Source organism: Crotalus tigris, unplaced genomic scaffold (assembly GCF_016545835.1).
Source record: "Crotalus tigris isolate CLP2741 ecotype Arizona unplaced genomic scaffold, ASM1654583v1 scf7180000024301.445443, whole genome shotgun sequence".
In the NCBI taxonomy this organism is placed as follows: domain Eukaryota; kingdom Metazoa; phylum Chordata; class Lepidosauria; order Squamata; family Viperidae; genus Crotalus; species Crotalus tigris.
The window spans coordinates 324,007-350,174 of NW_024100473.1; the positions used below are offsets into that span (position 1 = coordinate 324,007).

At 43.7% G+C, this 26,168-nt stretch overlaps 1 protein-coding gene across 1 annotated transcript; it reads left to right on the forward strand.

The window, feature by feature from the left end:
* The first annotated feature begins 1,194 nt into the window (after positions 1-1,194).
* LOC120299551 (myoD family inhibitor-like) lies at positions 1,195-26,168 on the forward strand. The gene is made up of 4 exons (XM_039324468.1): positions 1,195-1,288; positions 8,641-8,740; positions 17,643-17,882; positions 25,271-26,168. Exons 2-4 carry the CDS (start codon positions 8,641-8,643, stop codon positions 25,537-25,539), a joined length of 609 nt encoding a protein of 202 aa, XP_039180402.1. The 5' UTR covers positions 1,195-1,288; the 3' UTR covers positions 25,540-26,168.

The window sequence follows — 26,168 nt, forward strand, 5'->3', positions numbered from 1 at the left end:
TAATACCTGGGTTGACTTCAATAGAACCAAATTCCCCCAATATATAACCCTAACCCCAGCCCCCCCATTATATATTACAGAGTGGGCAGTGTAGTTTTCATCCTTTGAAGAGTTGTCCTCAGATGAGGCCATGACATCCTGTACTCAGTGGAGGGTGGCATTTTATTGGCAGTGCCTATGTGAGGTGCATCTGACAATCTAATTGGCTCTGGTTTGTTACAGGAAGGAAAGGTTAGAGGTGGGGTTAGAAACTCCATCATGCAAAGTGGTTTGCACAAGCCCTAGGATTTTAGTAGGATTTCAATTTGGACAAAAGCTGTGGGGAAAAAAGACATCTAATAAAACAATAAGATGTCAAAATGGGGCAAGAATACATGAGAAGAAAGAACAATTTCCCTACTTCATGCAATGAAGTCGTGCAAAAGAATTGGCCTTGGGACAACAATCAGTTTAAGACAACAAAGCTATATAGATAGTCCTGGACTTACAACAGTTCACTTAGTGACCATTCAAAGTTACATCAATGAAAAAAGTGACATGACTGTTTCTCACACTTACAACCATAGAAGTATCCCCATGGTCATGCCATCAGAATTCAGATGCTTGGCAACTGACTCATATTTAAGATGGTTGCAGTGTCCCTGGGCCATATGATCAATTATTGCGGCCTTTTGACAAGCAAAGTCAATGGGGAAGCCAGATTCACTCAACTCATGTTACTAATTTAATAACAGCAGTGATTCACTTAACAACTGGGGCAAGATAGGTCGTAAAATGGGGCAAAATTCACTTAACTGTCTCCCTTAGCAATCAAACTTTTGGGCTCAAATGTGGTCATAAATTGAGAGAGGGCCACCTGTAAAATGTTTATTTTGGAACAAGAGGCAACTACCTGTAACATGAAGAAATATACATCTTGGTGAGGAGGAATAGGAACAATTTCCAGTCTGGTGGAATTTTGCAGAGATAAAAAGGGTTTGCATGAACTCAACCTTTCCTGCCCATTCCCTGGACCTCTGCCCAGCCCAATAGCAAGACAGGGGGATGGGAGTGGCTACTTTATATGACCTGATATTTGTTTTTCCTCCCCAGCCACCATGCTGAGCTACAATCAGGATATGATGACGACAGAGACGTTGGAGCATCAGCCAGACCCTGATGGATGAAGCAGATTGAGCAGAGTCTATCCCAAACAGCAAATGTGCACAGCTTGTAAATCAGGGAGCCGGGTCAAAGCGTCCTGGAATTCTGAAGAGAACCCGCAGCTGTGAACTGCTTGCTTTAACAGGTACATCAGGATCTCACTAGGACAGAGACTTGTGGGAAGTGGGAGGGTATGTGCGTATGTGTATATACGCACACTTATGCAATGCCTGTTGCCCATTTTTGAAAATACTGCGTCCTGCCCTTTATATGCAACATTCTTCCAGCAGCTATTTAAAAAGAAAGGTTCTAGATTTTTTATATTTTGATATAAGTTGGACAGTTTGCATGTTGTAGTGGCACACAATTATGCCTTTCTGTTTCACATTTGCTGAGAAGTGGATCCTAACATGTGATTTTCTGCTTTGAAAGATTCTTAGCACAACAAGAAAGAAAAATATAGAAGATGTGGGGTATGTAGCTATAGACTGAAGAAAAGCTGAGACTTTAGGTTCAGTCTTCGCTAAATTAGGAGCACGTCTGTGGTTTTTGGTTTTGGCTCATTTTGCTTTTATTTTTGCAAATATCTCCCTAAATTTAGAGATTTGTTTTGTGTTTTAGTCTAAATAGCTCCAAGACTATCTGAATATAATTAATGAGAATCCACAAAGTTGCAAATTTAGAGGGCATTAGCTAATTGGTAAATGTTATCCCAGCCTTCACCAACTTGGTGGATTCCACCTCTCCTAATTTCATGCTGACTAATTTGATGAACTAAGGTTGTACTGAGCAAAAACTGAGTAATATGAATGAAACAGACTAAAGACAAAAGAAGAGTATAGATTTCTTCTCATTAGAATATTTATTAGAATATAATTGTTGCGTCCTTGGCGGGAAAACAGACACGAGAAGCAGCTGGAGTTCTCAGTTTCTTTTATTCAGCGTTCAACTTACAGGAAGATGGCTTCAGCTTCGCCCAAACGCCTCGCAGCCTCTTATATAGGCAACTCCCGGGTAAATGGGTTACTTTTCCCGCGCCAGCACCCGCGCATGCGCACGGCGCTGGCGACAGCCTGTCTGGTCCCGGGCAGCTTTGCACCTGCCCGGGACTGCCTGCAAACGCCCGAGCCGTTTGCAAGGCTCGGGACATAACACCCCTTTCCCCCGGGCTAAAACTACTACCAACATACAACATTTATTTTATATGACATTTTGTTCCCCAGTGCTCCCACTGTTTACTGGCCTTTGCCTTGCCAGCAATGTTATGTAGTCTTCTAGGTACTTGGGAGATTTCTTTGCTCTCTGTGACCTTCTTAGCTGTGGATTACTGGCATAAGTCCCCTGACTGGAGGGAGGCGTGAGCCTGTTCTCTCTATTGTGTCCTGGTGTCTTCCAAGGACTGTGCCCCGATGCCTGGCCTGCTTGCTTGCCCACCGGGCTCGTCAGGCCAGGGCTTCTGTTACTTTGTGACCTGGTTGACCTACCTAGCTGTAGACCCTCAGGCCCCTTGAAGTGATAGCCGCTGCTGGGCGTCTCTGTAGAACCTCCTAGGTCAGTCCAAGACCTGTCAGGAGGCTGTCCATTCCCTGAACCCCATTCTGTGTTCGGGCTCGTGTGGGTTTCTGTACTTTCCCAAAACTCAGGTGTTCCCTGATTTGTGCTAGGGTTGTTGTAGTCGGGACTTGGTTCCTCGACTAACTCTGTGTATGTTTGACCCCCTGTAGGATTTGGGGTAAGGTCAGGCCAACCTTGGGGATTGTGTGCCAGCTCTCTTGCGGGGAATGATTTGTTGGGATGCCCCCGGGTATCCTCCGTGACTGGAGTGCTGTGTGACGTGTGTGGAAGTGAGTATGCCCCCGGGGTGACTCCCTGGCTGGAGTAGGCGTGGATGCCTGGTAGTTAGGTAAGCTCATGGAATTCCTGTTCGGAGCTCTCGCGGAACCCTGGGATGGGCCGTTTGTGGCTCCCTCAGTGGAGATGGGCAGCAGCTCGTGCCCTTCCCTTTGCTCCAAAGGGTCCCCCTCCCCCCCTGGAAAAGACCCAGGAGTCTCAGCAGAAAAGTCTCGCCTAGAGCGAAGTTGGTCGATGTGCCGACGCAGGACACGACCGTTGTCCAGGGCAACCTCGTAGGAGAGAGGACCTGTGATCCTGGACACAGAAGCGGGGACCCATGTATGACCAGGCCCGTAATTGCGAGCCCAAACCGGGGCACCCACAAGTAGTTGTCTAGGTGCCCTAGGATGTGAGGTAGATGAAGGCAGTCTGTCCGGATGCAACCGGTCAAGTCTAGTAGTAAGTTGGCGCCCCCAACGAAGTTCAGCTGGACTTCTCCCTGTAGAAGTGGACGGTGTGGTGCGATAAGAAAGGAGAAAGTCAGCCAACCTGTGATGCCAGTCCCCGTAGGTGAGTCTCTTCAAGGCGTCCTTTGCGATGCGCACCATGCGTTCAGCCATACCGTTGGTGGACGGGTGAAAAGGCGCAGACGTGGCATGACGAATCAGGTTTGCCTGTAAGAAAGCTTGGAATTCGGAGGAGGTGAATTGAGGGCCGTTGTCGGACACAATGACATCTGGCAGCCCGTGTGCAGCAAAAATCCCCCTCAGTACCTGAATAGTCTTTGCAGTGGTGGTGGATGAGACAGGCACAACCTCAAGCCATTTTGAATGGCTGTCAACAAGGACCAAGAAGAACTGGCCCTGAAAGGGCCCAGCGTAGTCAATGTGCACCCTAGACCATGGGGACTGTGTTTCCTCCCATCTATGCACAGGAGCTTGGGGCATCTCTGGGCGAGATCGTTGGCACAGGTGGCATGCGTGTACCTTAGCTTCAATATCTTTATCTAAACCAGGCCACCACAAGTGGCTTCGTGCAAGAGCCTTCATACGAACAATGCCAGGATGACCCTCGTGGAGGGATTCTAAGACCCTAGTCCTCATTGAGGTGGGAATGACAACTCTGTTTCCCCAAAGCAGACAACCCTGAGAAAGGGACAGTTCGTTCCTTTTGGACCAGAAACTCTGAAACTCAGGACTAGGGCAGTGCTCAGGCCAACCCGGACAGGACCCAGGAGCGGACACGTGAAAGTGTGTGATCTGTACCTGTTTCAGCGGTAACATCCCTGGCACTAAGAGGGAGCTCGGGCAAGGCTTGGATTGATAGAATGTTGACAGCTGGCGCGGGGTCAGCTTCTACTACTGGCAGAGGCAATCTACTGAGGCCATCAGCATGGCCCATTTCTTTCCCAGGCTTGTGGAGTAATGAAAAATCATATGCAGACAAAGAAAATAGACCACCTAAGCATTCTAGGGGAAATGATGTGGGGAGTCTGCTTACGTGTGGTAAACAGTCCCAGCAGAGGCTTATGGTCAGTGAAGACCGTGAAATGCCTGCCATATAGAAAATCGTGGAATTTTTTAATTCCAGCAACAACAGCCAGAGCCTCCCTGTCTATCTGAGCGTAGTTGCGCTCGGCAGAAGACAGTGTTCTGGAGTAGTATGCAATAGGAACCTGAGTTCCATCAGACCTGAGGTGACTCAGGACAGCTCCAACCCCGTAGGGGGACGCATCACAAGCGATGCACACAGGGAGAGACTCGTTGAAATGTGCAAGAACACTGTTAGAAGTGAGCAAGGCCTTGACTTCTTTAAAGCAAGCCTCATGTGCTTGTGACCACAGCCACACAGCTTGTTTGTCTAGTAGCCTGTGAAGAGGCTCAGCTACACTAGCTTTATGTGGAAGAAAAGAATTGTAGAAATTCAGGAGGCCTAGGAAGGCCTGAAGTTCGGCCTTAGACTTTGGCCTGGGTGCTTCTAAAATAGCAGTTAGTTTGGATTCAGCAGGATGAATCCCAGCAGCATCAATTTTGAATCCCAGAAATTCAGTAGAAGGCACCCCGATCTTGCATTTGTCTTTTCTGAGCTTGAGGCCTGATTCCCTGAATCTTAACAGGACAGCCCTAAGTCTTTCAGCTAGAATGTGTGTGGAGTCTCCTGCAATCAAGACATCGTCAAAGTAGGGGCAGACCCCTGGTATACCTCGTAGTGTGTTTTCCATTACGCTTTGGAAAATCCCAGGAGCGACATTTACTCCAAACTGTAGCCTTTTTACTTTAAAGGCTCCCCTGTGGGTCACAATGGTCTGAGCTATGGCAGCATCATCATCAACAGGCAGCTGTTGATATGCTTGAGCTAGGTCAAGCTTTGCAAAAACACGCCCCCCCTTGAGAGAGGCCAGGATGTGACTGACCACAGGAACAGGATAGGCATGTTGCTGCAATGCCTTATTGAGTGTGCATTTGTAATCAGCACACAATGCGAATGTCCCCATTTGCCTTTAGAGGCGTGACAATGGGGGTCTCCCACGGGCTGGAATCAACAGGTTCTAGATTCCCTGTTGGATTAGTTTGTCTAGTTCAGTCATCTTAACTTTTTAAAAGCAAAAGGACCCTTCTTGCTTTAATATCCTAATGGGAGTGACAGTGGGTCTAGCTTTAAGACACAGGTGGTCCTTTGAATGTGCCCAGCTGGGGGCTGAAAACATCTGCAAATTCTTTGCAGACTTCCTGTAGGTCGAGTGTTTGTTAGCTGTTGAGTCCTGTGACGTGTATCCCCAGGGCCTCAAACCAATCGAGTCCTATGAGACTCGTTCGTTCACCCCCTACTACTAATAAGTCTAGTGGACCTTCAAAACTCTTGTATTGCACGTTAAGGGTGGCCTCCCCCTTAACACACACTCTTGCGTTCTGAAAATCTGTTAATACAATATCAGAAGGCCTTAACTTGGCCTTAGACCCACTACTGGAACAAATCTTCCTAAATGTATGCAATGAAATGATGGACAGGGCAGACCCTGTGTCTAGTTCCATAGATAATGGAACCCCTTGTAGCTTCACGTTGAGTGACAGCTTTTTCTTCATGGGCTTGTGTGTGCCTGTTCTACAGATGCTTCTTCGCGAAGCGCAAAACCCTACCCTATTCTGGCTGGGGAATCTGGTACCTTTCAGGCGTTCTTCTTGGGGTTGTGCCTTTCGTCGGCTCAGACACACAGCTGCAATATGCCCTTGTTTGCCGCATGCCCGGCAGGTAGCGGAGCGGAACTTGCAGTCGGTTCTCCTGTGGCGACCTCCACAGCCGATGCACTTGAGCAGAGCCGAAGAGCTTCCCTTCTGGTTCTCTTCCTTCGCGGGGTGTAGACGGTCGACTTCCTCGTCCGGATCCTCCTCGGAGTTTCGTCGGACGTCTTCCTGGTGCACGGACGCACCCTCTGCACTGTTTCTGATCGGCCGCATGTTTTTGATGGCGCCGCCTGCTGCTTCTTCTGCGGTGACTTCCCTTAAGGCGTCTTGGAAGGATAATTCTTCCTTGGCAAAAAGTCTCTGTTGTAGCTCTCGATGCCTTAGCCCGCACACGAATCGGTCCCTCAGTCGTTCCTCGAGGTCCTTGAACTCGCAGGGCTTGGCGGCCTTCCGTAGCGCGGCGATGTATTCCTTGGCTGTTTCACCGGACCGTTGATCCCTCTGCTCGAAGGTGTGGCGCCATGAGATAACGGACACCTTGGGGTGGAAGTGCTCTTTCAGCAGCTTCTTCAGGTCTGCGTAGCTTACAGACTCTACTGGAACAGGTGCTACAAGATTTTCTGCGATTTCGAAGGCGTCTTGGCCGCAAACGCAAAGCAGGGTGGCGGCCTTCAAGCTATCTTCCCTCACTTGGTTTGCCTTGAAGTAGTTCTCCATTCTGGATACGTAGGACTCCCACCGCTCTGGATGTGAGACGTCGAATTCCGAAAGCCTTCCGATTTTCGCCATCTTCGGATCTTCAGGAGACGGGTCTATCAGCCAGCCTACCCCCGAATGCGCACCGATTGGCGGTAGCTGCCGAGTCGACGCCGTTCCTCTTCCGCCGCTCAGGACTCTCGGGTAAGCTTACACTTCTTCCTTTCCAGGTAGTGCAAGGCATCCCACCTTCGTCGCCAGTGTTGCGTCCTTGGCGGGAAAACAGACACGAGAAGCAGCTGGAGTTCTCAGTTTCTTTTATTCAGCGTTCAGCTTACAGGAAGATGGCTTCAGCCTCGCCCAAACGCCTCGCAGCCTCTTATATAGGCAACTCCCGGGTAAATGGGTTACTTTTCCCGCGCCAGCACCCGCGCATGCGCACGGCGCTGGCGACAGCCTGTCTGGTCCCGGGCAGCTTTGCACCTGCCCGGGACTGCCTGCAAACGCCCGAGCCGTTTGCAAAGGCTCGGGACATAACAATAATGATTAGAATTAATGATTATATTCATTAGAATTACACTGATGTTGAATTTCTGAGATGCCTTAGACAGTTTAACAACTTTTATTCTTTTTATAATTAACTGTTTTACATCATTATTGTTTGCAAACTGCATTTTATCTAGCTTACTAATGCTGCAATAACCCAAATTCATCAAGCAACGATTGTTTTACATTCTATTTGGTTGCCTCTTAGTACAATTCAGAAAGTGAGTGGCTCTTTCACTACTTAGTATTTAAAAAGCAAAGCTACAAGGTAAATATTAATCCTGCATCATCCGGAAATATGGGGCCTAAATAATAAAAAAATAAACACTTTTTAAAAACGAGAGTTTGGGGGGGAACTAAGCACGATGGGCTTATATAGAGAGAGACACTTAACTTTATTCTGCCTGCTTCCCTCTAAATCCACTGGATTCTAAAATGAAAAAAGTAAGCAAACATTTAACACAGGTGCTTTTCCTATGTCTGTAATATTTTAGAAAATGCTGGCACTGAATTTCTGCCTGTCAGACATCTATTTTTAAGACCAGATCTGCCATTTTACAAAGAAATAGTGATGGCAGTACAAATGGTCTTGTTCTTCCTACCACCCTCTGCTCCAGCCTGCTAAAACTAGGTGGTTCTCCCTGCCTCAGATCCAGGGGTCCAGCCCTCTCAATGCTTTTGTTCCTGCTGTTTTGCCTCCTCCTGTTGTTTTAGCCCCAGCAGGGTAGGAGGTTAATGGACCTGTTGTTTCCTGCTTCCCCCTCCCTCCAAGGGCTTTGAACTGACAGGGCTGGATAGGAGTGTGATGAAAACTCAGGAAACAGCAGCGACCCAGCTTGGGGTCCCTTGCTCCTTTAATCTGCACCAGGTCCGGCTCCCAGTTGCACACAACAGTCACATTTTATAGCCCATTTTGATGGAGAAATAGGTCATGCATTTAAATCCGGCAGAGAGCTCCTTAGTAGGTTGCAGTCTAAATTACCACTCAACAGTTGTATAAGTACACCATCTTCTTTTCTGATCTCAGGTCAAACTTGGCATTTTGGCCAGAAAAAGGACAAACCTTTGTTTCTTCTGCCTCCCCGCTTCTTTCAGGAAGAACCGATCTTCCCTTGCAGAGAGAAGCAGACTCTGTTTGTAAGAAGAGAAATTTTATCTTGTGATCCATTCCCAGTTATGGTTCAAATGTAAATATAATGCAACACATTCGTCTCTTCTACTCCACATTTTTATTTCCCAGATGTCAGCCATGAACTCCTTTGTATTGGATAGGATTGATGGAACAAATACAGAACCCATCAAGGACACAGCGGATGCCACTCAAGTCACTCCTGATTCAGGTGAGTGATCTGGCAACTCTATGCAATAAAGCCTTCTGGATTGCCCAAGAACTATATTTCTCTTTCTCTTCAGCTTCTCCACAGGCAAATGTTTAAGACTCTCTCATAGAAAAATGTTATTGCTGAAATGTTAGAGCCAGTTTGGTGGAGTGGGTTAAGGCATCAGGCTACAAAAAGGGAGACTGTGTAGTCTCCTTTTGTTAGGCACAAAACCAGCTGGGTGACCTTGGGTCAGATACTCTCTTGTCAGTCCTGAGAAGCAGGCAACAGCTAGTCACTTCTAATAGCTTGCCAAACAAAATGAGAGACTTTGGCAGACAATTGCCTGCAAAAGTAAAGTAAAGTGAAGTGAAGTGAGGTGAAGTGAGGGAGGGAAAGGAAGGAAAGGAAAGAGGAGGGAAGGGAAGGGAAAGGAAGAGAAGGGAAAGAAAGGGAAGGGAAAGGAAGGGAAGGGAAGGGAAGCGAAGGGAAAGGAAGGGAAGGGAAGGGAAAGGAAGGGAAGGGAAGGGAAAGGGAAAGGGAAAGGGAAGGGAAGGGAAGGGAAGGGAAGGGAAAGGGAAGGGAAGGGAAAGGGAAGGGAAGGGAAAGGAAGGGAAGGGAAGGGAAGCGAAGGGAAAGGAAGGGAAGGGAAGGGAAGGGAAGGGAAAGGAAGGGAAGGGAAGGGAAAGGGAAAGGGAAAGGGAAGGAAGGGAAGGGAAGGGAAAGGAAAGGGAAGGGAAAGGAAGGGAAAGGAAGGGAAGCAAAGGGAAAGGGAAGGGAAGGGAAAGGAAGGGAAGGGAAGCGAAGGGAAAGGAAGGGAAGGGAAGGGAAGGGAAAGGGAAAGGAAGGGAAGGGAAGGGAAAGGGAAGGGAAAGGAAGGGAAGTGAAGGGAAAGGAAGGGAAGGGAAGTGAAGGGAAAGGAAGGGAAGGGGAAGGGAAGGGAAAGGAAGGGAAGGGAAAGGGAAGGGAAGGGAAAGGGAAGGGAAGGGAAAGGAAGGGAAGGGAAAGGGAAGGGAAGGGAAAGGAAGGGAAGGGAAGGGAAGCGAAGGGAAAGGAAGGGAAGGGAAAGGGAAGGGAAGGGGAAGGGAAGGGAAGGGAAAGGAAGGGAAGGGAAAGGGAAGGGAAAGGAAGGGAAGGGAAGGGAAGGGAAGCGAAGGGAAAGGAAGGGAAGGGAAGGGAAAGGAAGGGAAGGGAAGGGAAAGGGAAAGGGAAAGGGAAGGGAAGGGAAGGGAAGGGAAGGGAAGGGAAAGGGAAGGGAAGGGAAAGGGAAGGGAAGGGAAAGGAAGGGAAGGGAAGCGAAGGGAAAGGAAGGGAAGGAAAGGGAAGGGAAAGGAAAGGAAGGGAAGGGACTCATTGTAGGTGGAGCTTTTCAGTTGGCATAGCTGGACAGATTTTTGATACTCTGGATGAGGGGAGGGATTTAATGCAAAGCACCCTTCCCAAAAAAGGCTTGCCTGGCACCACAGTTCTTTTGCCACCAGGTACAGACATCTGTATTTCTCTGGCAATCATGCTAATGTTTTTTAAAATGTAAAATTTTATTGGCTTCTTCTGGAATTTTTATGTTAGATTTATTGCCTTTATAAGTAGTACCCCTGAGTTTTACATTGCATGTTGTTGTCTCAGTTGTTTTTCATGTTGTTAAAATATACATGCATATAAAAAAATAAAGTTTCTCTTCGGCTGAATTCATAATATGGAAGTGATTGGCCACTGCCTCTTCCAGCTTTTTTTGTTTTTCAGCTTAACTAACAATTTCAGGATTGGTCTCCCATTCACACAGTAACCAGATCTGACTCTGCTTAGCTTTATTTGACATTGACTAAGGTTGGATAGGTGCTGCTATCTGGTGCCTGTGTGCTTTAACTGATCTGTAGGACATACAGAGAACTATGCTATCAAAAGATCACAGTAGATCAAGTTGGTAGATATTGAGAGAGATATTCATGGATTAAAGGTAACAATGCTAGTCCTGATGCACAGGGTTACAGCTCCCATAATCCCTAGTGAACATGTATATTCTAAAATGAATCGGTTTTTCAAGAAACAGTTTTATTACTTACAGAACACATGAATTGGAACCAGACTGGCATCCACATTGCTCCACTACGATTCTCTCTCTCTCTCTCTCTCTCTCTCTCTCTCTCTCTCTCTCTCTCTCTCTCTCTCTCTCTCTCTTTTTTTTTTTTTTTTTTTTTCCCCTCTCTCTCTCTTTATCTATTTTTTTATAAAGTTTATAAAACTGGGCAGTTTACAATCATAAAAAATAAAAACTGTACAAAGAAAAACATAAATAAAATCCTACATATAGTCAAATACTGTGGCCCAATTAAAAGATGGGGAGGGTGGGAGCACGATTGGGAGGGAGGTGGGATCTATTGTTAATCTACTGTGATGCTCCCCCATTGGAGCCCTAAGACAACTGGCAAAGCCAGGTCTTTAGGGTCTTGCAGAAGTCTGGAAGGTTGGGAACAAACCTCACTCCGGGGGACAAGACGTTCCAGAGGGCAGGTGCAATACAATATTTTCCCAAGAATATCCCCATTGATTCGAACATAGCCGTCCCAAGGGCACAGTTCTTCCAATTCCCAGTTCTATCACATAGTATCTGTTTATTGATAAGTAGAAGATAGGTACCACTTTTAGGCAACCAACATGTTTTAGACAGGCTGCCTGGGATATGTAGCTTAGCATAAGAGTGGGGAAGTTATGGGTCTCTGGTGGTGCTAAACTACAGTTCACAAGACCTTTGACTATTGGTGAAGGATGCTGGGAGGATCCTGAAGAATGATAGAGTATTTTTCCTACCAGTAGCTCAGTATTTTCATAGCAAGACACAGTGAGAGAAGAATGCATGTGGAGGCAAAAATCTACATTCTAAGTGTTTATGTTTAGTATTCAAAGAAAGAGTCTTTTTCTGGAAAAGCAAGAGGGTGGGGTTTTTTCCGTTGGTAGCACCATTTCCTCTAAAAGAATATTGTGCCCATATTATACGGCCATTTTTTAACTACACATTTCTTAAACTAAGAAATTACACAATCCATTGAGCCTAATTTATGATGTGATTTGGAGATTTAAAGTCATTATTTGTCACTTGATGAGATTTTTACTAGGACATTATTCTCTAGAAAGAAGCCTACAGTCGTAATTAAGATGAATTAAAATGTCCCGTAAATGACTTTCAAATTTTAATTTATTATGTTTGTTAAGGACATGATGTGATTATTTACATTATTCATCACAAATGACAACAGCTTTTTGGGGTGTTTTGGGGATGCTTTCAATAGGCCAGGTTTTCCTAAATAAATGGTATAAGGCAGAAAAATATTCGCAAGGATAGTTGCTAGCTAGAGAGTGGGATTAAGGGAATGCCCACATGAACATGGATTATACTTCCCTGTCTCACAAAAGAGCAAGGGGCTAAAATCATTGTTCTATAGCAGCTAAAAGAGGACATAACACCCTATAGAATCTTGTCAATTTCACATCTGCTCACTTACCCAGGGCTACTGAGGAGATGCAATGCATTTGAGCCAGGATTCCCCTTTGAGGCCCAGGTAGGGCACTTGAAGCTCAGGAACCAGGAGGAGGAGTGAGACAAGCATTCCCTCCAGTACTGAAAAAACCTCCCTCAGCCCTCACAAGATCCACATTTCCAGATAAAAAACGGCTTCAGAAAGTCTCCCGCATTGCAGTTGAGAAGAAAATGTATAAGCTCAGTTGCCAAAGAGGGAGAATAATTTGGGAATATAAGTGTGCCAATCCAGTCTAAGAGTAATGCAACTCCCTTGTATGGAAATGCTTCAGGATGAGTTGTACTTTTTCAAATTAGATGATAGGATGGTCAGATAGGCTAGGATATCAAGCAGTGGTGAACATCCCTCTCTGAAAGTGAAAATCTTATATACATTCCTCTCATTGAATATCAAAACAAACCATATAATTGTGAATCTTGATCTACTGTCCCCCATAAGCCAGACTGGGCTGTCCCTCACACAAAAGATCTGCACATGGCTGGCATCAGTTGGCTTTGCTTCAGACAGCATGACTTCCTGGCAGGCTTCATTCCTGATAGCTCTCACTTGGAAAAGGAAGTACTGCTGCATAAAGATACGGTCCATGCTGGGCCTCAGGGCAGGGGCATGTAGGACTGGACAAACAAGGACTTCCAAAGCCCATTTGCAGTCAGAAATGGCAGGCCACAGGGACATTGTGTCATCTTTTTCTTCTGGTTTATTTCCATTGTCAGAGCTCATCTGCAGGAAATGCAAATGAAATTCACCTAAAAAAAACCCAGAATGATATGGAGGATCTGAAAACTGATAAGCAAATGCTAGTTTTTCACCCCATTGTTAGAGGTTCTGGAACCTCATGTTTTTCTCAGAATTTTCCATTCTTCTTCCACAGGCTGCTCCTCTTGGAAACATCTAGCACAGTGGTTCTCAACCTGTGGGTCGGGACCCCATTTAGGGTCGAACAACCATTTCACGGGGGTCGCCAAACAAGGCTGTTTTTCCCCCTTTTCTTTGGCCACGCCCCTGGCACCCGGTGATGTATAAGTGGTTGGGGGTCACCACAACATGGGGAACTGTATTATGGGGTCACGGCATTAGAAAGGTTGAGAACCACTGATCTAGCACATCTCTGCTAAAATGGAGAAATACAGGTTGGGGGGGGGGGAAGTTGACTGGACAATTCTGGAAGTTGAAGTCCATACATCTTAAAATCTCCCAGGTTAAGTAACACAGACTTAATGAATCAGAGAATTTGCTCTCAGAGTTTGCTTTCAGAGAACAAATCCCACTCCTTACTAGCATTGATGATGTTGCCTAGTTTGGGTAATGAAATGTCTGCAAGAAAACATCAAGCTCAGAGAGCACCAAGGACCCCTCATTTCAACCATGAGATACAAATGTTCTCCTTTATCGGTACACTGGCTTAAATATTTATCCAGTCACAGTGCCATTCCAGTGGTCATTCCTCTCTTTTCTTCTTATCTTTCAAAAATATTATTAATTGCATGATTAAACATCAATGTTGCTTTGGCCTCGCTTAACTGCAATTGATAGAACTCATTCCATCCATCATTTTTAAAATTTATTTCAGGGTCCCTTAGCTTCTGTAGAATTAAAAATCAAGAGACTTGTATTCCCAGACTAAACTATGCTGGAAGAACATAGTAGTCAACACCATTGAAATTCAATGGTGAAAAAAGCAAGGTTCTATATTTAGGCAAGAAAAACCAAATGCACAAGTACAGCATAGGTGGCACCATGCTCAATAGTAGTAACTGTGAGAGGGACCTCGGAGTCCTAGTAGACAATCACTTAAATATGAGCCAGCAGTGTGCTGCAGCTGCCAAAAAGGCCAACACAGTGCTAGGCTGCATTAACAGAGGGATAGAATCAAGATCACGTGAAGTATTAATACCACTCTTTAATGCCTTGGTAAGGCCACACTTGGAATACTGCATCCAGTTTTGGTCACCACGATGTAAAAAAGATGTTGAGATTCTGGAAAGAGTACAGAGAAGAGCAACAAAGATGATTAGGGGACTGGAGGCTAAAACATATAAGGAACGATTGCTAGAATTGGGTATGTCTAGTTTAACGAAGAGAAGGACAAGGGGGGACATGATAGCAGTATTCCAATATCTCAGGGGCTGCCATAAAGAAGAGGGAATTAAGCTATTTTCCAAAGCACCTGAAGGCAGGACAAGAAGCAACGGGTGGAAACTAATCAAGGAGAGAAGCAACCTAGAACTAAGGAGAAACTTCCTGACAGTAGAACAATTAATCAGTGGAACAACCTGCCTCCAGAAGCGGTGAAATGCTCCAACACTGGAAGTTTTTAAGAAGAGACTGGACAGCCATTTGTCCGAAATGGTGTAGGGTTTCCTGCCCGAGCAGGGGGTTGGACTAGATGATCTCCAAGGTCCCTTCCAACTTTACTATTATTATTATTATTATTATTATTATTATTATTATCCTATTAAGGGCTATCAACAGCTTCAGATATATCTCAACCTTGTGCATGAGATAATAGAGATTGAGTTGGTCCCTGGAGATATGCTAGGCCAGGAAACATACTTCACAAGGACTAGTAGAACTCTACCTTATTGCTGCAAGGTATAATAACAGGATCTTGACAGCCTGAGAGAGCTTCTCTCTTGTTATACAAAGAGAATCAAGGCAGGGTAGTTTTGAATTTCTTTCTCACTCCCTCTTCTTTTCCAGAGCTGAGCTAATAATTATGTAACCACCCTTGCATTTCTTCTTCAAGGTTATATCCAAATGCGTCTATAGGTTGTGTGAGGCATAACCCCTTGTGATATTGCTTTAGAAAAAATGGATTTTCTCCTGAGAGCTTGTGCCCTGTCCCCACTTGCACCCTAGCATAGCTCAGGTATGATGTAGCAGGTTCTCTGCCTTGATCTCTGACTTGTTTTTATCACATTCGCTTCACTTCCATTCCCAGCCCATAAATGGCATTCAGACATTTAGCATTTCCCTCCTTAAGTTGATGCCATCCTATCATGTTGTTAAGGTGCATAAAATCCATAATGTTCGCCAACCATTGCCTTGACTATGAATTAAGGCGGGCATTACTAGGTGTGTTCAAAGGAATATTGTGCATATTGATTCTCTTCTGGGAATTACACAACTATTTATCTCTCATTCTTTAGCCTGGCCATTTGTATTTCATTTCCTGACTTGCTTTCATAACTGTCACCTCTCCCCTTTTCTGTTTTTGATACCATTCCATTTCCATTAAGGAAGAAAGGAGAGCTGAACTCCATCTTTTCATCTGGAGAAGAAGAGAACATGAATTTGTGCTTATTGCTAGTTTTCTTGTATTGGTTAGTTGCAGTCATTGAGTGGTGACTCAGAGGCTGGTCAATTTCAGTTCCCTTGCTCTGCAATTCCTCTTCATGGCAGGTCCCCTGCCAGGGCTGCCTTTCCATATATGTCTTTATTTCATATAATTTTTAATTGAGAAATGCCAAAATAAACAGGAGGAGGAGACAAACCAACTGCCCAGAATTCAATTCAATTCAATTCCTTTCCTCCCCTCCCCTCCCCTCCCCTTTCCTTCCCTTTCACTGTAAGTTTCAAAGTCATGTCTCTAATGCACACAAGATTGAATTACCAAACTGCAGTGATACCTTGGACTATATTTCTATGTACCTATATTTCTATTTCTTTTGGGAAATAGGATCCATTTAAATCAAGGGGATTTACTTCTTTCCAAGTGTATATATAAGACTGCACCATAGATATTATTGAACTCTGCCTTTCCTCAAATAAAGTCACACTCATACATGTGTATGGAAGGAGAGACGTGGCTATTTCTGCTTTCAGTGATCAAGCATCTAGAAGCAGTAAGGAATATATCTTTCCCTGAAAACCAGATTTATTTGTTTAAGGAGTGTAACTCCAATGAAAATTTGGTCCTTCCTTTCACAAAGCTAGTGAGAATGATATGGATAAGAGCAAAAAAAAGAGTACCGTACATCAATAATAAGCAGAACCCAAAATAGACTTCTTGGTTATATTGGGCTATTGCAATGCTCTGAAATTCACTGTGATAGTCAATTATTTATGGAGATCTATACATATTGATCCAAACTTAGGTACAGAGGTTTCTACTTTGGATCTGCAGCAATGTTTCCAAGTTTTTTTCTCCAACCATTATTTATATTAGTTTTCTATGAATGCCTGTATAAGGCATCAATGGGCAACTTGTTTGGGGATAAGGGGATCCACTTGGCCTTTCTGTGATGTGCTGAGCATTGCCCTCCAAAAGTTGGTTTTATCTAAATTTAGATTAAGCGTAGTTGAAATGACTAATCCCTGTGTGTTTGAGGATTTCTCTCTTCTATTTTATTACCAACCTCTGAATGGATTCTAGGAGCAGTGGCTCAACTACTCATCACTGGTGAAAGAATATTGTAAGCCTCCCAGAGTTACTTGGAGGTAAGATGGGCAGCTAATAGATTTTACAAATAACAATAAAATAAAATACTGTTGAAAGAAAAATCTTCATCAGAGTCCAGTCCAAGCTGGGAATAAACAAAATGGAGACTGCTTTAGAAAGAAGGTTGCAGTTTATTGAAGAGGAGAGCCAGACAGAAAGATGGCTCTGGGAAAGCTGACCATATTTAGCAGGGAGTGGTAGGCTTTTATACCTCCTTTGGGCTTTGTATTTGGAGTTCTTCCTGTTTGAGGCTTTGTATTTCCTGTGTCATGTATTTTGACTTGAGTCTGAGTGTGATCTTTTGGTATTAGTGGGTTAATCTTATTATGTTTCCTGTTCTTAGAATTTGGGTGAGGGTATGTAGATTTTAGGGGTCGTTGTCTTCCTAATTTCAACAGCTTCTAGCTTCCTGGCTCCAACCTTCCTGAATGGATTATTACATCTGCATTTCTAAAAGCTAGTTTCTGCTTGGTTTTCTGCTTTGGGGAGAAGGGCTGGGGCTGGTTTCTGTCTTTTTTTTTTAAGATCTTCTCCATTATTCCTTTGGGGAAATATGTTCTGCCTTTTTAATATTCCCCCAAATATTTATTTCTCTGGATTCTTCACACAATGCTTTCTCAACGAGTGATGTGTTGAACCCACAACTCCCCAAAATGCTGATTTAAACTTATGGGAGTTGTAATTAGCAGCAGGTGACATTAATTAATTAAAGAAGTTAACTTCTGTTTAAAAATATGAACGGTCACTTTGATCAGAGTGGTGGAAGTAGAGATTGAAATCAGGGCTTGGAGGGAAGTAATATATTTTTTCCCCACTTCCCAAGAAAGTTACTCTTAACCACAGAAAGCAAATTGCTGTTTGAGCTACTATTCTGCCATGTATTAAATAACAAATTGATCAGATGTCAGCCTTGCACCTCTACCCCTCTTTTTCAATTTTGTTGCAGAGCTTCATCCTTCAATTGCCACCAGTACGGCCTGCTTGTCTTCCCAGCAGGGGAAGTTTCCTCTCCACCCTGCCTCCTGTAGCAATGGCTGTGGGGTTCCCCCTCAGGCTTCTGTGAGGCAACAGCAACCCCAGGCCTCAAAGAAGCATCGCATCAGCTCCACTTCCTCCGTCTGCACCAGCAGCAGTAAGAAGAGCTGCAAGTCAACAGCCTCTCAGATTCAGGAGGTAGCCGGGGATGGTGAGTTCACAGAGGGAGGGTCTGATAGGGTGGTTGCCAAAGAATGACCACTGACGGATAATGAAGAAGAAGCAACTGCCTGGGAGTATCATTTTGGTTCTCCAAAATGGGTCAAGGCTTAGAAACAAAAGTGGGAAGGCTATCCCATAATAAGTAATGAGAGAACAGGACAAAACCACTGGTGGACTTCAGGAGCTTCCCATTTGGCCCCTGATAACTTTTCCAAGGGCAAGCAGATACTTTAGAGAAGGACTGAGAGTCCTTTGTGAAGTAGATCAGCAGCTTCAAAGTGGCAGTTAACTGAAGTTCCACCCTTTTAAATATCTATTTTACACATCACCTTCACATAAAACAGGGTAAGGTATTGATCACCCAGTCATACACGCTCCACCCGAAAAGAATCTTTAAATTTGTCTTCTTCCACACAGGTGTCTGTAGCTTTATTAAGAGCCCTCTTAATTAAGAATGACAATTTCTCACCCAAAACATACTGTAGAGGATGGCTCTACTGTTAGGCAGAGCTGCCTCAGAAGGCCAAGAACAGGGAACTAAATTTCCACTCTCTGAAGGCTCAAGTGCAGGAGAAGGCATTAAATCCTGGTGAGATCTTTAAATTGGGTTCAACAGCAGCTTGATCTCTCCATGGCAGCTAGTCCATGGAAGGCCTTTCAGGGCTAAGTCCTGGAAAACAGCTGGAAGATGAGAGAAAGATGATTCTCTTCTAAGCTACCTAAGGGATTCATGGATGCTTTTGGTTAAGCCCTTGTAGAAAAACAAGGCTGGCTCAAGCAGACAATTGGTTTGAGCTTGCAGGCCTCATCCTGCTGTACTTCTGCCTGGCAATTAGTCATGAAGGAGTAGTGTGTGGGAGGCTTCATCTTGTCTTGGTGTGGGATGGGAAACATTTTGGACCAGCCTTGCCATATCAGCATTCTCCATTCGTGGATACGCTGTTTAAAATCTGAAATGTGCACTTTATAATCGTTGGGGAAAGTCCTAAGGCCAGTATCAGGAATGACTAACGGGGTATAAGACACGAAAAGGAAAGCTTAACAAGGAGGTTTGGTTCCATTCTGCCCATGTGTTTATTTGTAACGAGAAGTGAGGTTCTTTTCATCTCTTTTGCAGTTTTCTATGATTGTGGGGTTTTTGCAGTCTAGATCTCCGAAATGATTAGCAAAGTTGCCTTCTTTTATCAAGGCTAGAGAAAAAGCTCTTAAATCATTATTCAGCTGACAATGGTACTGTGTACCATCAGCACAGGGAGCATTTAAGGATGCAGCTATTCCACTTGTGGACTTAAATGGTACCCTTCCAACTGGGTTTGTGCCACGTGACTGCCCTGAAAATGTAGAGTGGCTCTTACCTATCTTCCCCTTTATGCTTAATGAATTTAAGTGCCAAAGACCAGACCTTCCTAATGGTTTTTGGCCGGAGATGCAAAAATAGAAACAGGCATAAACTAAAAAAGAGAATTCAGTATATGTCCCTTAGCTGTAATGTGGGATTAGGGGGCTCATTAAAAAGAAGAGATGTGCAGACTGGCAAATCAGAACCTTGATTCTTTCAGCCTCTCGAATGTTTAAAATGGACCTCCTTTTTTCATTCATTTTTATTACACACACAGACACACACATACCCCTACCAAATCTGTGCTGCAGGAATCTAGGGAGAGACACTGAATGTGCTAATTCTTTGGTTCAATGTCATGACTGTATGGATTTTTGTAGGCTAGCACTGATGGTCCTAAACAAAACTGGCCTAGGAATGGAGTTTGGGTTTCATGATATCCAAGATACCAGCCAGTTCAGTAACTGCTAGCTTCAACTTAGCATGCAAAGCAAATATCTTCAGATGTTGATTTTTGCCAAGAAAGCTACACTTGAATAAGGTATAAGGATGTTGCCAAATTCACCCCACTATTGTGAATGTGTGACCTTGTCTTCTTCTCCCTCATATTCCTTTCTACAGAGCTGCGTGCTGCCATCCTCTTAGCCTCTTTCTTCTTTTGCTGTTTTTCTGATATCCTTTCTGGGCCCAACTCTTTCTGCTCTGCCTGCTTGCCTGCCTGCCTATTACTCAAGGCTCCTGGGGGCTGTATTCTGACCCTTCCAGCTGTTGTTGCTACTGCAGACTTGAAGGATCAGCCCTGGAGTTCTGCTACCAGACTCGTGACTGTCTGGAACTTGCATTAGAAGGGTCTGAATTGTGCTATCATTGATTAACCCGGCTACCATGGAGGCTTTCTACTAACTGCCTTTCTTCAGGGATCATTATGGCAGGTGAGCAAAGTCTGACATTATTTCAAGAATTCTGTGTATCCTTCTTCCCAATATTCTCAGAATATTGTCATATCTTGGAATACAATAGAAGGAAAGAATACTGTGGCCAGTGGCCAGACTGATACTAATTTTATACTTCCTAAGCAGGGATGTATAGCCTGAGACCCAATTCTGAAACATTTTTAAGATGAGAAACTTAAAAAACTCTGGTGTAAGCCCTAATACAGGCATATCACTGTTTACAAACATAGGCAACCCATAAAATTCAACATAAAGGCAGAACTGATTTTGCCCATTTAGTAAGAATATCTCAGGAAGACCTATTAGGAATCTCTCTTCTCTCTGAAGTGAGGGGACATGGACAAGATGACACGCCTTCTCTAATAGACCTCATACATTGGAATGCCATACCTTTAGAAGTTTCATCCCCCACAGTTTTTTTAAAAAAACCTTTTATTTCACTGAATTTTCAACGAGGCTAGGTTTTATTAGCTTCCAACTTGGGGGTGGTTTGATCTATTATTATTGGCTCATAATTATTATACTCTTTACAATTTTGATTTATTTTGCACTTTTAGTTGTAACATGCCCAGAGTTGTATGTGCTGGGAGGGCTATTAAGATAGATAGATAGATAGATAGATAGATAGATAGATAGATAGATAGATAGATAGATAGATAGATAGATAGATAGATAGATAGATAGATAGATACAGAATAAATCCTAATCTCACTCTTTGCAGCCTTTAGTTTAGGCATCCAGGTAAAGAAATGTAGTTTGTCCTGGCATTTTCCATTATCCTTTTCCTTGGAGCTGCCTAGAGGCGTGGAATTCAGTTCCCAGAATGAGAACATGATTATTCCTGAGCATTTAGGGAGTTGAAATTCCAATCTGGAGATCGCCACAATGGAGAAATCTGACCAGGAAGGTCAGTAATATAAAATAATTCTTTGTTTGCAAAGAGTTTCGATCAAAGGCCAATTCTGCAAAATCAATGGGAAGAGATGGGAATGCTTTGTTCTGAAAATCACCCTTGCCTGGATCGCTGTTTCTGTGGGATGCTGAGAGCCGTGATTCAACAACTGGAAAACCCAGTTCTCTAGATCTTTTCTATGCCCAGCATTACGTTTTATCTTTTATAATTTATTTAAGGAAAGAAAATCCAAATGGGTTTATCTTTGGGCTGTTTTTAACCTTTCTTCTAATCAGTTTCTCTGCAGAAAATGTAATAAAGCATGTTTCACTGTCAAGTTCCATTCTAAGTTCTATCCTAACCTATTCTGTTGAGTAGTAAAGAAATAATCATTTGCAAGAGTTCAGCAGCAAGATCATGTTAACCTTATTATAAAAATGTGCCTGTTTGTATGTGGAGGCTCTTGAGCCAAACAACAAAAGCATGGTAAAATTAACCTGGACTTTATGTGAAACTCATAATTATATGGACAATTAGCATATCCTTATAAATCAGAAGAAAAGATCTTTGTTTGTTACAAAATGTGAATGAAATTATGAGATGCATTCAGCTTTATGGTCTATTTGGATATGCAGAGAATCAGAATTTTGATCAAAATTATCAAATAGGTAATACTCATTAATATTATAGATAATCAGTAATGGAAGGAAAAAGATATGTCAATAAGAGAATGGATTCTTAGTATCTGAAAACTGCCTTCCTTCCTTCCTTCCTTCCTTCCTTCCTTCCTTCCTTCCTTCCATCCATCCATCCATCCATCCATCAATCAATCTAAAGTTGCCCATTTCAACCAATGACTCTGGGCAGCTTACAATTCTCAAATTAAAACAATACAAACATTAAAAATAAATGCTTCTTCTTCTTAGCAGCTTTCAACCCCATGAATCATGGTATCCTATGGGAATTGGAGATGGGTGGCACTTTATTGTGCTGTTTTTTTCTCCTTTCTCCGGGGCTGGTTTCTATCAGTGTTAACAGAGGGACAGAGATCTAACCCATAGTCCCTACTTTGTGGGGTGCCTTAGGGTTCAGTCCTCTCTCCTCTTCTATTTGACATTTACATGAGGCAGCTGGGTAAGGTGATGTGTCAGTTTTGGATGAGATAGCAGCAATTATAAGAGTCATCTTATATTGGGCAGCAATATAAAGAATTTAAAAAATAAAATATGCAGATGACGCCCAGCTTTATATCTCTACCCCAGGCCCCTTAAGTGATGCCATGGATCTTCTATCCCAGTATCTGGAGGCTGTTGGGGATTGGATGGGGTGAAACAGATTCCTTAGCAAGACAGGGTAGCTGTGAGTATTTGGACCCTCTAGAGAAAAAGTTCTTCCATCTTTAGTTCTGGATGGGATTGTACTATCTCAGACAACCCAGTGCTCAATCTGTGAGTCCTTCTAGACTCAGAACTCCTGCTCAAGGATTTCCCACAGAAGCTTTTTTTTTTCAGGTAACTGGACTTTCCTGTTTTTCTTTGAAGACATTTCACTTCTCATCTGAGGAGCTGCTTCAGCTCTGACTGGATGGTGGGGAATGGAAAGATTTATACTCCTTGGAGACAGCTGATCATTTGCATTCTTTTAGCGAGTTGTTAGTGCTACCTGGAGGCTTATCTGTGTCTTCAGGGTCACAGATATGCAGATATGCAGTACAATGCAGTGAGCCATGTGCAAATCTGTACATTGGGGAAACGAAACAACAACTTCATAAACGTATGGCACAACATAGGAGAACAAACCCATCAGGACAAGATCCAGCAGTCTTTCTGCATTTAAAAGACAAAGGCCACTCTTTCAAAGACAGCAAAGTCTACATTTTGGACAGAGAGGACCCCTGGTTTGAAAGAGGAGTCAAAGAGGCCATCTATGTCAAAACTGAACAATCCTCTCTCAATGGAGGGGGAGGGATACAATATCATCTATCTCCAGTCTAGAACACAATCCTTTCAACAGTTCCAAGAAGGCTGCATACACATTTGCACTACTCAGGTGACCCCAAAGACTGGCTAAAAGAATGAAAATGAACAGATGTCTGCAAGGAGTATAAATCTTTCCATTCCCCACCATCCAGTCAGAGCTGAAGAAGCTTCTTGGATGCGAAGCGAAACGTCTTCAAAGAAAAACAAGAAATTCCAGTTGCCTCGTGAAAAAGCATCTTTGGGATGACTATGACCTGATGACTAAGAATCTCCATAGACATCCTCTCAAAGAGCAGGTGGCAGCTATGGTTAGGAGAGCCTTTGAACACCTTTGGGTGGTACACTAGTTGTACCCATTCTTGGATCAGGAGGCTCTGCTCACAGTAACTCATGCCCTTGTAACCTCTCATTTAGACTACTGCAACATGTTCTACATGAGGCTGCCCCTGAAGAGCATTCAGAAACTTCAACTGGTACAGCATGTGGCTGTGCCAATAAATAGTGCCAGATATAAGGCGTATGTAATACCACTCCTGTGTGAGCTGCATTGGTGTCTTCTTCTTGTGCCATATCCGTTATCGGACATTGGCGATCATGTTAGCGATCCTGTTTTTATCAGCAGCCGCACGAAAAAGTGCTGCTGAGTTTTGTTCAAACAGTCCCTTAGATTTTGAAGCCATGATGTTCTTCTTCTGCCTGGACCTCATTTGCCTTCAGTCTTTCCCTGGAGGATTAAATGGAGTATGCTGTATTTTTCTGGGTGTTGCATCACATGTCCGAAATATTCTAACTTTCGTTTGATGTTTTCCCTTGGCTTTCCCAGGCGGCTTATCACCTCCTCATTTCTGATCTTGTCAACCCAGCTTATATGTAACAGCCGCCTATAAATCCACATTTCAAATGCTTCTAGTCTCTTCAGGTGGCCTTCTGTCAGAGACAACTCTCCATAGAGCAGGACAGAAAAAATATAACATCTGACAAGCCTGATTTTCAGTCTTGGGCTTATGTCGTGATTGTATTGGTTACTGATATGTTTCTGAGTGCAATTCAAGATGCTGGCTGTTACTTTTAAAGCCTTACATGGCTTGGCACTGGGTTACCTGAGGGAACTGCCTTTTTCCAAAAGTTTCTACCTGTCCAACTCGATTTAGCAGATTGGACATGCTGCAGACCCTGGTCAGCCAAAAAATGTTGGCTGTTGGGATCTATTCTAGGACTTTTCTGCAGTAGTTGCTGAAGAGCCCCTGCTCTGCGAAATATCCTCCTCCTTGGAGATTAGGATGGTCCCAGTCCTGTTGGCCTTTTGTAAAGCTCTCAAAACCTGGCTGTGTTCCATGCCTGGGATGTGGTAAGGACCCCATTTCCTAGCTTTATTGCTAACTGTTCAACTGTCTCGGCTGCTAGGCATATTTACTTTGGATAAATATATTTATTTAGAGTTTTTTATTGCTTTTATTGTTTTAAAATGTTTTTATTGTTATATTTTTTTTTGAATTGTAAGCCGCCAAGAGTCATTGACTGAGATGGGTAGCTATAGAAACTGAATAAATAAATAAATGTATACAGCAGTCAAGATAATTAACAAGTTAAGAATAAAGCCAGGAAACAGGGCCATTAGCACATTCAGAGCTCCAGGCTTGAGTACACAGCCAAGCTTTTAAAGCCTTACCAAGCATTCATGTCGTAGTTCACAGACATTTTAGAATTTGATAGGGGAGACAGGGAACAATGATTTTATTTTAAAATGCTGCATTTCTTTCTTACAGTTTGGACTATTACAATAAAGAACAAGATAATATTCATCATTTGTTTTGAACGTTGTTCTGTATAAAGTTATATGACATACAAATGGCCAACTGAATCTATATATAGATATACCATGGCATCATCATCATCATCATCATAGAAGAGGATAAAGGTGAACCTTATTTTCTGATGGGTGAACATAACAGGTTTTCATTTGCACTATATATGTAATGCCCCACCCTTTGAAGTGGTCCAGCAGAAGAACAGTTTGTGCATATGGTATGCTGATAGACTAGAAAAGATTTCTGACTTCTGGGTTTTTTGTTTTGTTTTTTTTAGCAGGAAAATGTGCTAATTGTGCTCAATTAGCCACATGGAAATCTGTGGCTAATTGAGCAGTGATCTTGGAGTTCCCTTGTACTCCTAATCTTTTTTGTTTGTTTGTTTTTCCCTCTCCTTTTCCTCCAGACTCTTGTGCTCTCTGTGCCCTGGCCTGTCTCTTTTGTGAGTTCATGACTTTTTGCTCCCTCCTCCTGGAATGTGGAACCTGCAGGGGCTGCCTAGAGGTTTGCTGCAGTGGTGAAAGAGGGGAGCCACTCTCTGAAGGCTGCTGTGGCGACGCAGGTGTTGGGAATTGCCCCTATGGGCTGGGCTGCGGGATGCTGCAAGACTGCTGTGGTTCCTCGGACTGTCTTGAGATCTGCCTGGAATGCTGTTCCATCTGTTTTCCAGCCTAGTTGCCACATGCCCATCCAACGTATGCATGCCAGAAAGGTGCCCATGTGCCCTTCCAAGAATTCCTTCCCTGGCTTCAGAGTGAAAAGGTGGATGCTCTGAACTTTTTTTGCTACTGGCCTCCTATGTTGTGATGCCAATGAAGTATCTCCCCATTTTTGAAAACATCATACTACAATTGGGCACCAACTAGATGGCAGCAAAGAGGATACAAATACTTCTGACAAGTACCATCTAGTGGTTATTTGGATCTTAGTAAGGCAAAAGTTCTTTGTAAAGCAAAAGATTGTAACTGTTGGAATACCTCACCTCCCCACCCGCCCCATTGACCACACACATAAGGGATGGATGTTATTGTTCAGACAAATGAAGCACATTTAAAACAGTTTTATTCTGGTATAGTCAGGTCATCATCAAAAGTATACATTTATGCTATGGACATGTTAAAATTCTTCTTGAATCCTGAAATATTGTCAAATCCAGTTTCTTTTCTTTTGACGGATGTGCATAGCGCTATTGGTGATATCTTTTCCACGATGCTTGCAGGGATGTCCCTATAAGACAGTTGTGGCGAACCTATGGCATGTGTGCCAAAGGCGGCACTCAGAGCCCTCTCTGTGGGCATGCATGC

Excerpts from the sequence above, each read along its gene's own strand:
- LOC120299551 (XM_039324468.1), top strand. The coding sequence starts at position 8,641 with ATGTCAGCCATGAACTCCTTTGTATTGGATAGGATTGATGGAACAAAT. Across the intron at positions 8,741-17,642 it reads TCAAGTCACTCCTGATTCAG|AGCTTCATCCTTCAATTGCC; the intron begins GTGAGTGATCTG and ends ATTTTGTTGCAG. Across the intron at positions 17,883-25,270 it reads TCAGGAGGTAGCCGGGGATG|ACTCTTGTGCTCTCTGTGCC; the intron begins GTGAGTTCACAG and ends CTTTTCCTCCAG.